General features: G+C 41.9%; 1 protein-coding gene across 1 annotated transcript in view; it reads right to left on the bottom strand.

Moving 5' to 3' along the window:
- LOC121347228 (contactin-3-like) overlaps window positions 1-13,001 on the bottom strand; it is a 94,635-nt gene that overhangs the window by 19,678 nt on the left and 61,956 nt on the right. Inside the window, exons 7-9 of the mRNA XM_041425738.1 lie at window positions 5,802-5,938; window positions 3,687-3,816; window positions 2,470-2,620 (exon numbers count right to left, since the gene is read on the bottom strand). Coding sequence (XP_041281672.1) covers window positions 2,470-2,620; window positions 3,687-3,816; window positions 5,802-5,938 — 418 coding nt within the window. The remainder of the gene's footprint in view (window positions 1-2,469; window positions 2,621-3,686; window positions 3,817-5,801; window positions 5,939-13,001) is intronic.

Raw genomic sequence — 13,001 nt, 5'->3', positions numbered from 1 at the left:
CTATTTTGAAAGGGATTGTGCTGGCTTGCTTGCAGGCAGGCAGCCAGTGAGGCTGTGGCACCACGTCCAGCTCTGCAGCAACAGATGCCCCAACTTCTGCCAAATTGTCACATTTGACAACACTTAACACCAGAACTCATGAAAACTCTTGAGGCCCCTGTGAACAAAGAGCCAGGGCAAAGATGGCAGTGCCCAAAGCTTCTGGGTACAAGGAGACAGCTCCAGCCACAAAATAAATGGCACAAATAAAGGTGGCACAAAGAGGGCACAAATAAAGCTCTCCACTGAAAATTCTACAAGTTTTATCTATCTGGGAGCAACTTCTGTGTTTAAAAACTGTGGAAGAAAAGCAGAACGAGGTGTTTTACAGGAGTAGGACCAGAAGAATTTTGTCTAGTTTAGAAGCAGGTTCCTGATGCCAGGCTAAGCTTTGCACAAATCAACACCCAGTCCTAGAGGAGCAGGACACACTCCTTAAATCACATCACAATGGCATGGCAATCCTCCTTCAGACCCTCACGTCTGCTTTCCTCAGTGTCATGCCTGGCCTTCTGGACCCTCTCTGTCCATGAATTATCCTGCCAAGCACAGTTGTGACACCAGAGGAACAGGACAGCGAGTGCCCTCACTGCTCCCAGCACACCCAGCTGTGACCTTCCAGAGCTGCTGCTGGCACTGCAGCCCGTGCCCAGCTCAGGCAGAAGGGCTGACCTGGCCCAGACTGAGCTCCCAAAAAACAATTCAGGCTCCTCTGAGCGTGCAGAGCCTGCCCTGAGCACTGAAGTGCTGCAGCTGGAGTGCCCAAAGTGCCACACTGCCATGCCAAATGACACCTGTAACCATCTCAGCCACATCTGCCCTCCAAGGAGCTCCTGTGCTGCCCCAGCTCCCTCCCTGCAACTCCCAGCCTGTGCAAATACTGAAATGGAGAACAGAAAGGCTGGGAAGTCAGCAACGCCCAGTGGGAGTGTTGCATTCACATTTTCTGAAAAATCTCTTTGCCCAGGATTTTTCTCCTGGGAAGCAGAGAAGCCTCCAAGAAAAAGGAAAACAATTATTATTTCATTTCCTTCTCCTGTGTTTTGCTGCTTTGGAATGTGGTTGGAGATTGTTTCATTGGATTCTCCTGTGAGTTGTTTTGACTCATTGGCCAATCAGTGCCAAGCTGTGTCAGGTCTCTGGAAAGAGTCACGAGTTTTCATTATTATCTTTTTGGCATTCTGTAAGTATCCTTTCTGTATTCTTTAGTATAGTATTCTTTTATATAATACAGTATCATAAAATAATAAATTAATACTGAAATGGAGAACAGAAAGGCTGGGAAGTCAGCAACGCCCAGTGGGAGTGTTGCATTCACATTTTCTGAAAAATCTCTTTGCCCAGGATTTTTCTCCTGGGAAGCTGAGAAGCCTCCAAGAAAAAGGAAAACAGTATTATCTCATTGCTTCTCTGTGTTTTGCTCCTTTGGAATGTGGTTGGAGATTGTTTCATTGGATTCTGCTGTGAGTTGTTTTGACTCATTGGCCAATCAGTGCCAAGCTGTGTCAGGTCTCTGGAAAGAGTCACGAGTTTTCATTATTATCTTTTTAGGATTCTGTAAGTATCCTTTCTGTATTCTTTCGTTTAGTATTCTTTAATATAATACAGTATAATAAAATAATAAATTAGCCTTCTGAGGACATGGAGTCAGATCTATCATTCCTTCCTTCCTCAGGGGACCCTGCAAATACAAGATGGGAGAGCCCTGTGTTGTCTTTTTATAAAGTTTAACCAGCACACCTGTGCAGCTTCAGTTTATGACTAATTCAATAATGCTTTAATGGGTATTGCTGGAAAAAAACCATTTATATGTTGCTGGAAATCAATAGCTGGGGCTGTGGGTGAATTCCAAACTCCCCTCTGAGAATTACAATCCCAAAACACAACCACGATCACCCTAACCCTCACAAATAAACATGAACAATGATGGCATCTGTTATCCCTGGTAGGATCATGGCTGCTTGGAAAGAACCTGGAAGTGCATTTTCCTTGCCTTTTCATGTTTTCATCTGCTACTCTGGACCTCCAAATTAACTTTTCTCTCTTTTCCCAGCTGTATGATCCCCATGGCTGTAACACATCTCATCTGCCCCTTTGCCAACATTTTCAGAGCATTTTGTTGAAGCCTTTTAGTATTTCTGTACAGACTTTGCATTCCCAGTTTTCTATCAGTACCTGGCTCTCTCTAAATCAGGCCCAACTCTACACTAAGATGAAAACAAAATCTGACCCTTGACCTTAGAGAAAGAAGCACACTTGCCCTCTCAGTGCTCTCATACCAGCACAACAAAAAAACAAGCAAAAAACCCCAGGCCAGCCAGACTTCAGAGACTTTACAAGTGTTTGGATCCACAGCTGACACTACTGCATAAAAGGACACACAAAAGCTTCTTGTAAGATTAAAACAAATAAACCAATGTAACGTGATACCTTTCATTTTCCTGTAGCTTCTCACCTCCCTTCTTCCAGGAACATTTGGCCTTAGGGAAAGCTTTGGGTTTGCACTCAAAATCAACTGTGCTGCCTATCTGAACCTGGATCAGTTTCTTCATTGGACTCTTGGAAAAATCTGGAGCAGAAGCTAAAACAGAAGGGGTAGTAGCAGTGAAATAAAGCACTTTTAATGACATTAATGATACTACTAGTTAGCACTTACACGAGCACTTCTCACATTCCAAACGTAATTAACACCATTAATTAGTTCAGACAGATCTTCTATTGGGCAATTAGGCATTTTGTCCTCCTTTCCTGTACCTCATTCTGCTACCAAAGGTCTCAGCTTGCCAACAAGGCAAGCACAGAAGATCACAGCCACCAAAGCTGAATGAACCCAGTTTCATGTTCAGCACCTGCCCAGGTGAATGCTCTGCTGAAGGGAGCAGATTTACCCAATGAATCTAATTAATATCACACCAGGAGCCTCACTGAACCTCAGGGAACTGGAATGTTCCCAGTTCCACGTGCCACTGGGTGCCAGATGTCAGCAAATGCCAGTGCAGCTCCTCCTGGGTGAGGTTTTCATGAATTAAGTTTGGAGAAGGCTCGCGGCCTCTCCCTGTGTAACACTGAACTTGCAAAGGGAATTCAGTGTTTGAGGAGCCTGGTGTGCTCATCCACACCACCAAGGGAACAACCTGTGTCCCCAAAGCACAGCTACAGCTCAGTGTGGACTGTGCTGGAGGCAGAAATGGCACAGGTCAGTCAGTCCCCAGCTGTGCTCCCTCTAACAAACAGCTGTGACGACTCCAGCCCGGGGGTGGCTCAGTGTCACTGCCTGTCCCTGGCTCCTGGAGGGCTGCACACAGAGGTTTTTAAGCCCAGGGTGTCCCTGAGCCCCCCACAGGAGTGAGAGCAGCTGATGGAGGCAGCAGCACCTCCGCAGCACACCAGGGGTTTAATCCCAAACCCCCCATCCCTGCTCTTCCCCTGTGAATAATTTATCCTGCTCTGTTTTAAATGGATGATTGGCCTGAAAATCCTCTGGCAGCAGATGACTCAACTCCTCAGCTCCGCAGATAAAGACATCAGGTTGACAAAAATGTTTTATTTCAGTGACAGCAGCTGAGTGAGTTAAATCTGAGGTGCAATCTGAGGGGGTGTGGAGGGATAATGAGGTTTGTGTTTTAGTGAAAAAAGGAACATCTTACCTACAACCCTGAGCTCTGCACTCGAAGAGATGACACCATGTTTATTTTCAGCTATGCACTGGTATCTGCCAGAATCTGTCAGATTTAGATTTGATATTGTAAGTGCACCATTTTCAATTTGGATCCTTCCCTGAATATTAAGAAAAATATCTTTATTGATGATATATTTCCTGTTAAAATTTTAAAATAAGTAAGGAACAGAAATAGGACAGCATAAATACAATGGAGAGGGTAAATGCAAAAGCACAATCATGAGAACAGTTCTAAAAGAAGTGACAGGACTGCAGCATGGTACAGCAATGGTGATCAGATATGGAGATTGATGCAGTGTATGAAGTAATTCTTCAAGTTTTCGCACTTGCACTGAGGACTGGCAATCTCAAATGCCCTTTTATTTCTCCAGAAATACTGACAGAATCCTACCAGCCCCCTCAGACAGACCAGAGCATCCAAACTGTGCAGATGGCCCTGGCATTTCACACTGTTTAAGAGATTTCACATGTGCCACTTGCTAATGAGCTCTCTGTAACACTGCAGAGAGAATTCCAGCAGCCATTAAAGCAAAGACACAAACTGAAGGGCTTGGAGCCAGCACAGCTACTCAAGTATCTGGGACTCCTCACCTTGCTTATTTTGGAAAGCTCAATTACAGCAGGAAGTGTCTGGTCTGAGAGGCAGAACTGGTGACAAAAGGAACCGGTGAGAAAGACAAAACCAAGGGAGCAGCAGCTTTGGGGAACAGCCTCTGGGGGAAATCAGACACAGGAATGCACAAAACCCCAAACTGCCTGCCCAGGAGTGTTTCCTAAGGGCTGCTTTTGGATCTGGCCCAGGCACAGGGAGACTCCAGGACAGCTCAGCTCCTTCCCTGACAGCTCCTGAGCACAAGGGGCTCATCCAGACACACAGACAACAACCCCAAAGGGGAGAAAGCTGAGTGTCCACGTCTTGATCTCCTCTGTAGCATCCCAAGCTGCTGCTCTTAGGGAAGATTTGTCCATGGAGAAGGAAAGAGCTGAGTGGAACACATTCCTGTGAAGGAGACCCAGCAGGAGGGATTACTGCATCAAGGAGCAGAGGACACCGGACCACTGCACACAGAACTCCTCTGGAGCCTGCCAGTGCTGGCTCCCACAGAGCTCCCTCACTCTCTCCAGGGGAAGTCACAGCCAAAAGGCTGGACAGCAACGCTCCAAACTGGAGAAACAGGAGACTGAATGATTCCAAGGTATTTTTGTACCTAATGAGGTAAAAAAAGCCCATTGCCTCAGTGACTCTGGATGACACAGCAACAATGCTCTTAAATCACCCAGAGGAGATTTTGTGCTCCCTCATTTAACCTGTCCACAAAACACCACCACTCCTTTTAGCCAGCATGGATCTAAGAAATGCTTTCCAGTGCTCTGCTCATTTTTCAGAACCATCCAGTGAATTCACTCATGCTGAGCACAAGGCACCGGCCAAGGGCAGAAGTGCCTGGAGTTCACATTCCTGATAACCTGAACAGGGCTGCTTTCCAACAGAGCAGTGAGACTTGAAATCCATAAATAAGGGGTATCAGATCCTGTTCTGCATTTCTGACCTCTCCCCTTCTAACGTCAACCTCTCTTCCCTGTTACCAAATGCATTAATTTCAATTAATTTCCTATGACAACTGCACTAAAGCAAATATCTGTGTTATGCTGCTGTTTGTATTCCATTCTTTGCAACAAGTAGTGCTAAACTCTTGGATCTTCAGGAGTTTTGTCAAGAAGTTGGAAAATACTTTCTTACTACTTTTAATGGAACGTTGGCTGCAAATACAGTAAAATAATTCAAGCTCTCCATCCCTTATTTATAGTTCTTTATTTAAAACATTATTAAACTCCCATTTCCAGTTATTCCTTACACGTTTATTTCTGTGATTCTATTGTTTTTTAATCTGCTTTTAGCTGGAATATTTCTGTACAACATAATTTGTCTTTGCTGCTATTGAGGCTTCATCAAGATGCTCTCAAAAAATACAAACCCTGTATCAAAACTTCTCTTGATTAATACCAGGGAACTCTGGATTCTCTTATTTGCATGGATATTGTTAATTTTACACAGTACCACTTCTTCCCAACAGAATGTTACCTCTATTGCCAGCTGCTCTCCATTCTTCAGCCACCTGTAGGATGGTTTGGGCTTCCCACTCGCTCTGCAGTCCCAGTACAAAGTGTCCTCCACAGCAACTTCCACATCCTTTATGCTCTGGATCCAGTGGGGCTTTGCTGCAGGGAAAGCACACAACAAAGACCCCCACAAGTTACTGCTCCTGATGGCAATTGAAGGGTTAATGGGCACAGAACTCATCCATTTTCTGCACAGACTTGTCTGTACCAACAGAGCTTCCCACTGCTTCTGCTCCAAGCCCCCTGATGAAACAAATCACTTATTATTCCTCTTACACGTTTTTATTATGAGCACTAAACCCGAAGAAAACTGAGAGTACAGATCACTAAAGCTGGGCTAGTGAAACCAATATTAAAATCACTAATGATTAAACAACATCACTTTGCAATCGAGGCAAATGTAAGAGAAAGACATTAATGGCAAGACTGAAATTAAATAAGTGATGTGGCTAAATCAGCAAATTAATGCTGAAGAGAATCCTTTAAGTCTTAAAAAAAAAAATAATGGTATGTCAGCCTTAGTGCTAAATACCATTTAAATTGCTTTCTAATGCAAGGCAGTACTTAACTGCATGGAAACATGGATATATGAGATTGTTTTTGAAAGCAGAAGTCTTGGCACAGAATTTGGGTAATGCAAACCAGCAGAATAAAGTCCATAAAAATCACTGTTTTTTTAAGCCAAAATTTGAAGCAGCAATACCAGACATCCTTCAGAATTACCCAAAATACAGTTAAAACTGTAAAGATATTTAAAACATGCATTACAGCTTTCACAGGAAGGAGAAAGCTCACTTGGCATATAAACACCAATGCATGAAAGACAACAGTAATTTATTTTTATTCCTCTAGTGCTGTTTCACACATCAGTTCAACACTGTCTTATAGGTAATTTGTGAAATTTCTTTGAATTTATTTAATTTACTAGAAAGTTTATGATCTCAGCCTATGCTATTTCTCCAAGAAAAGATAAATTCTGGACAGTGTGTATGGAAAAAACAGATGAAAGAGCAGGGTGAAACTTGGCTGCAAACTCTCAGCTATGGGCAAAGAATCTTCCAGAGACAATTTGCTTATCTTAATTCAGGAAAATCTCCTACCACCCTCATATAGAAACAGCAGGGAGAAAACAAGTCCCTGGTGATGTAGGAAAACATTATTTACTGCATGAGTTTAGGAAGGACAGAAGGTCAGATTAATTCCCATTGAACCTCCCACTACAATGGAGTTCAGCAGCAATTAACTCAGGCCAGGGAAATTAATGATTTGCCCACGGGCATGAGGGAGGTGGGCACAGCTGAGAGCTGAACCTTTCCATGCCACAGCACCAGCCAAGCCAGGCCTGGATCAGGGCTGGCACTAATTTAATTTTAAAAGATTCCTCCTTTCCTAGCATGGAAATTTCCTCTCAATCCCAGGCTCTGCAATGCAGTGAAAAGACCTCAACATGACCATGCACAGCACCAGGCTTTTATGATAATGACTATTAATCTAGTTATAATTTATATATCCATATTTAGGGTTAACTCCTTACATAAGAACTTCCTAAAATGCATTCACTGAAGTTTTAACTACTAATAAATATTGGAATTCAACCAGTATTTGCTGACAGTGAAACCCTCTGAATATTACTTTTTTCCACATCCCTATGAGGATTAACACCTTTCACAGATTTGGGGATAATTTATTTTTTTCACCCACTTTATCAAGGTCAGCTGCAAAACACAGGATGACCTTTGTGTCATATGGATGTACAATTTCACTGGTATTAGGTGAGGTTAAATCTCCAAAGTCCATGTTACAGCACTGGAGTTCAAGCCAGCCCTTGCTTCATCCCACATTCTCACTGGGAGAATTTGCCCCACGTGTGTCAAGGGAATGAAAGCTCAGGGCTCCATGTAAAGAGCACTTTGCACACCTAAATATTTATGCAACATTCAGCAGTGCCTGAATTACTGATGGATCCATACATGTGGAATATTTAACATCTGCTGCCCATCTCCACTTGGAAGTAGGTTAAATATAATCTATTTTCAAGTCTAAAGATCTTGGATTCCATTCTACCAATTAAAAAATCTTTGTCTGTCTAATCTTGTTTCAGGATGTGTCAGGCAGTCTCCACAGGAGGGTTTCCCAAGTTCCCACACAAGACAATAAAGCAGAAATGCACAGAACAGCTTCCCAAGGCACAGGGTGAGGAATTCCTGCTGCTTGTCCATGCACAAGAGAGTGCTGATGGAGACTTCAGTGATTTCTTGGAGGAAGGCTCTTTTTGTCTTCCAATTCCTGACGGAGGAGTTGAGCAGGAAGAAAAGCACCATTTTCAATCTGTCTTTGAAAGAGAACAATTCCATCAACCAGCTCAAAATTGAAAAGGCAGCTTAACAGGGGCAATTCCAGCTGGGAATACTCTGAGTCCTGGCCAGGATAAAGGTGCTTCATGTGCTGAAAGCAAGTCAGAAAATCAGAAAGCAGCTCTGATACTGCTCTGGTGCTCTGACACCCTCCCAAAACAGGAGCAGGACTTGCCAAGCCCAGCGCTGCCCCTTTCTGCTGAGCTGTGCCTGAGGACACCTGAAGGACTCTGAATAAACAGCTTTATTCCCTTCAAGGTTTAGTCACTGCCAGGCAGATTTTAGCCCAGAAGATCTGATCCCACCACCACTGCCACAACCGTGCTCCTGAAGGAAGACTTGGTAACAAAGCCTCATTTTCTCCTGGAATTACTGCAGAGTAATTGTGAAACCTGGATCTTCCTGAGGAGAGAAAAAGGAGTCACTTCTTCCTAAAGCAAGGAATAAGCAGGCAGCACATCCTTGCTGAGATTAAAAAAAAAAAAAAAAAAAGATGTTGTCCTGTAAACCGAGAGGCTGGAAGTTAATTTTAACTTCACAGTGCAGGGTTGGAGGCTGTGACAGGAATCCGTATTGTACCCCCTAAAAAAAAAAAAAAAAAGATATTGTCCTGTAAACCGAGAGGTTGGAAGTTAATTTTAACTTCACAGTGCAGGGTTGGAGGCTGTGACAGGAATCCGTATTTTGGGATAATATCAAGAATTCTTGGGAACTTGCTGTGCAATCTTCATGAAAGATTCATCTGGAGCTCCCCCAGGACGAAATGCTTGTAGGTAAGTGATTTTCTAAAGCAGGTTAGCCGTCAGCTCCATGGCCAGTCACTTGGAAAAGCACCAGCCTGGATTTTGCTTCAGTTGTTTCAGCCTAAAATATTCCTTGCAGTGCTCAGGGTCCCAGAGGCAAGGAGAGAACAAGTGTGTAACTTCATAAAAAGCATCCCAGTGAGAGGCCTCTCTCATCTTTTCTGCTGGTTATGATGACCCTGCTCTCCCAGCCAGTTAAGCCTGCAGGAAACAACTGTTGCTTCATTACACTCCAGGCCTTCCCTGTAGGCCAAAAGGGAAAGAAGAACCATTTTTTTCAGATTTCACAAAATCCTTTGTCATGTCCTCGGGGTTGATGTGAAGGAAGACCAACTGCAGGGATGCTTTTGGCTGAAGAAGTGACACTTACCAGAGGCTGTGCTGGGATTTGTGAATTATTTGTGGGCTAACCACACACAGTGCATCAAAACACGTATTTTTATGTATTATTTCCTTCAGAGTGAGAGAATCCAACAAAAATCTGTTTTTAATTCTACAGGCCAGGGGAAGGGAGTGAAGGGAAGGCAGAATTTCAGGGCCATGACTCCTGCAGGGAGTTCTGTGTCCTGCTGGGAGCCAAAGCCCTGGGGAGCTCCTCCAGAACAAAGATTCACACAAGACGTTTCCTTTTTACTCTTGCACTTTGACATTTCACCATGAAAGCTGGGCTGGAAATCTCTGAAACACCTCTGTGCAGCTCAGCAGCTGGGCAAGAAAATCAGAGCAGAAAGAACCTCGCAGAGCACAAGAGGGGAAGTTGTGATCAAATGGGGAAAACCCCACCCCAAAAGCGTAACCTGCAGTTTTCCTGCCTCAAAGACAGGCTCTGACACTCCCACTGATGAATCCTTATTTCATCTCAAAACTCCAAGGACTTCAAGGACAAATCACTTTTGTTCTGCTGAGCCAGCTGGGACTGGAGAAGCAGCTGACACATCTCTGAAAATGTCCATTTTCTGGCTCCCACTGGAAAATAAGAATGCCCTCAAGCAACAGGTAATTCCAAATCACAGGGCAAAGACTTAGTATGTAAAAGAAGAAAAACTATTTGTCTGGGCAGCAAGAAAATTCTATTATTAGACAGCATTAACAATTAAACTCTAGGTGATCAAACTCAGCAACTCATTGATATTATTCAGTCATTTGTAACTTTGCTGTTGATGTTTTGAAGACATGCCAAGCACACGACTATCAGATAGAACCTTTAAACAGAGATATTCTTCCACATACACAAACAGCAGTTTCAGTTTAGTTTTGCTGATAGATTATTTTTAAAAAACCCCAAAATATACCAGTATTTTTTAACACACTAAAAAAGTGAGGTAGATCCTACTGATTCCTGGGGGATTTTGTCTTTGTTATCACAGACCAGCACTGCAAAGCAAAAGGAGAAAAGCAGCAGAATTTCTTTCTCCTTGTCAAACATTTACCTTGGTACTGCTAAGCAGGACTTCTGGTATATCAGCATGGGCTAATTAAGAATATACTTCCTTCAATTACACTTTAAATTAATTGCTTTACATATCTTTACCGTGCTTCATGTTTAATTGCATCCTAACAAAAAAATGCAATTGTTTCATCTCCTCTCATTTTTCTCTGCCATGAAACATCTCCCTGGATTCTTTTTTTTCTGTTATCTCTTTGTGGGAAGCTAAAAGCGATGACAAACGAACGCGCTAATAAAGGGAAAGCAAATTATTTAAATCTTCAGGTTCTACATTCAATCGAAGTTGGATAATCTTCTCCTATTTTTAGCAAAATCTGAACTCTCCTGAGTAGAAAAGTGGCATTTAACAAATGTTGGAACTATAAAAAGGACAAAAAACCGGAACATTTGATGTCAGGCTTTTCTTGATAAAATCCTTCAGGAGAGAAAAGGAAGATTAATAGTCTGTGAGTATTGCCATGAACCCAGAATATCTGGTCTAGAATATCTATTTTAATTATCAATGCCAACTATGGGTTAAGACCTATATTTAAAACACACCATAACTATAATAAAACAGACTCATTTAATTTCTTTCAGGAGTCACAGATGTGACAGATTTATAGGAATTCTTGGGAAACTGACTATGGACAGGAGAAAAGTTGAGCCTGTATTCAGGGCTTTGTGGCTTCAAGGCTCATAATAATTCATCCAATAATTCATTGCTGGATGAAAAAGGAAGGCTTTTAACCAAACTATTTATGAACTGGAAAACCTGATTTTCAGATTTTAAACTTTGCAGTTTCAGCTCATAAAACAAATCAGAATAGAAGTGTTTCACTTTGTACCAGAGCAATGAATATTTCAAGCTTTGGTTTAAGACCAGCTTTATGTTACATTTACAAAGAATCCTTAAAGTTTGCAAAGAAAGGAAAACCTATTTTTCAGGCACATCAATGATTTTTATCAATATTTTTTCTGCCTAAAGATTTATTTTTCATATTATTTCACCATGACAACTTGCAAAACATTAACCCCAATCCTTCTCGTACTGTTTTTTTTTTTTTTTTTTTTTTTGTTTGTTTTTTTTGTGTGTGGTTTTCTTTTTTTGTTTGTTTTTTTTTGGTTTTTTTTTTGGGTCAGGCAGAAATGTGCTTTGTTCTGTCCAGAAGAAAATTAATGTTGTGACTATTGAAATAAAAAGACATTTGTACTTTTGTGATGTTTATATTGTTCTATGTTTGATAAGCAGACATGCCTTAAACTTCTACCAGTAAAGTGTTCTAACAGCAGCCACCATTCCCTAAAAACAGCAGATTTGTGGATTTTTGACAGCATTGGTACTTTCTGGCAGATGGGTGATTTTTTACTCTATGTCTCCAGTTTATTACATTAGTTTCCCCCAAATCCTCATCTGCTTTTAGAACAACTTCCTCAAATATTGATCTTTTATTGGAAGGCTGAGTGGGATGTGGTTAGATTTCTTCACCAGACAGATTTCTGGGCTTTGGCACCAGACAAGGTGGCAATCCATCAGAAGATATTATCTTCAGTTATAAAACTTCAAATTATCAAAAGAAGTTATAAATGCTCTTATCCCAAATCCAGGCTTGTTGGAATTCTAACTGCAACAACAAAGCAAGCACCAAAATAAGAAAGATTACTTAAATCTATTTAATTCTGCAGAATGGGTTCCACGAAGCAGAACAAATGAAATGAAACAGTTGGAGTGCCATTATTGCCATTACAGCTCTCATTACTCTTCTCAAGATAAACATCCATACCAGGGGTGACTCCTGACATGGGCAGCCATTCCTACTGGAGTAGGAACTCCATCTGAGGGTTCAAATCCCTGTCTAGATTTGCACTGAAAACATTCACAATGATTCCTGCAGTTGGACTGCTTTTGTTCATTAGCAGCATCCTTTATTTCAGCTCTGTGGCATTTTAATGAGCAAAGAAGAATTTGGGCAGCAGGGCAGGAACCCTAGGAATGGCCACTGCTGGAATTACAGGGACTGATGAACCTGGAATTACAGGGACTGATGAACAAATCCACTCTATTTTATACCTAATTTCTCTAGCTATTTTTTATCTACTCTAATTTCTAATTTACTGTGATGTGCCTCACAACTGCCCCCATTTGACACTGCCACAGGAATGTTGAGCCAAAATGATGTACAAACCCCAACTCTGGAACTTTCACACAAAAGTGACCTTTTATTAAGGTCACTTAATAAAAACTTGTAAATTTTATTTAAAAATAAAATGCAGTGCCAAGAGTTTGTCATAGCAGAGGACACTGGCAGGTGAAGCAGCTTGGATTTATTACCCTATGTCAATCACAGGATTTCTCAAAAAGTCATAATTACAATCAGTGCCTGGGTAATTTGTGTTGATTCAAGTCCCCTGTCCAACCTGACCCTGAACATTTCCAACAAAGGGGCCTTCACTCAGTGTAAAGATTAATTTGGAAGTTGGCAAGGAGAAGAATTTTTCTTCCTCCTTATAAAGTCTATTGTGCCTTAAACTAAAATCTTCAAGGACTAAAATCTGTGTGTTTTACCAGGCAGCAGCTC

Source organism: Onychostruthus taczanowskii, unplaced genomic scaffold (genome assembly GCF_017590055.1).
Source record: "Onychostruthus taczanowskii isolate IOZ18803 unplaced genomic scaffold, ASM1759005v1 scaffold9, whole genome shotgun sequence".
NCBI lineage: Eukaryota > Metazoa > Chordata > Aves > Passeriformes > Passeridae > Onychostruthus > Onychostruthus taczanowskii.
This window is presented reverse-complemented; position numbering and strand designations above follow the sequence as displayed.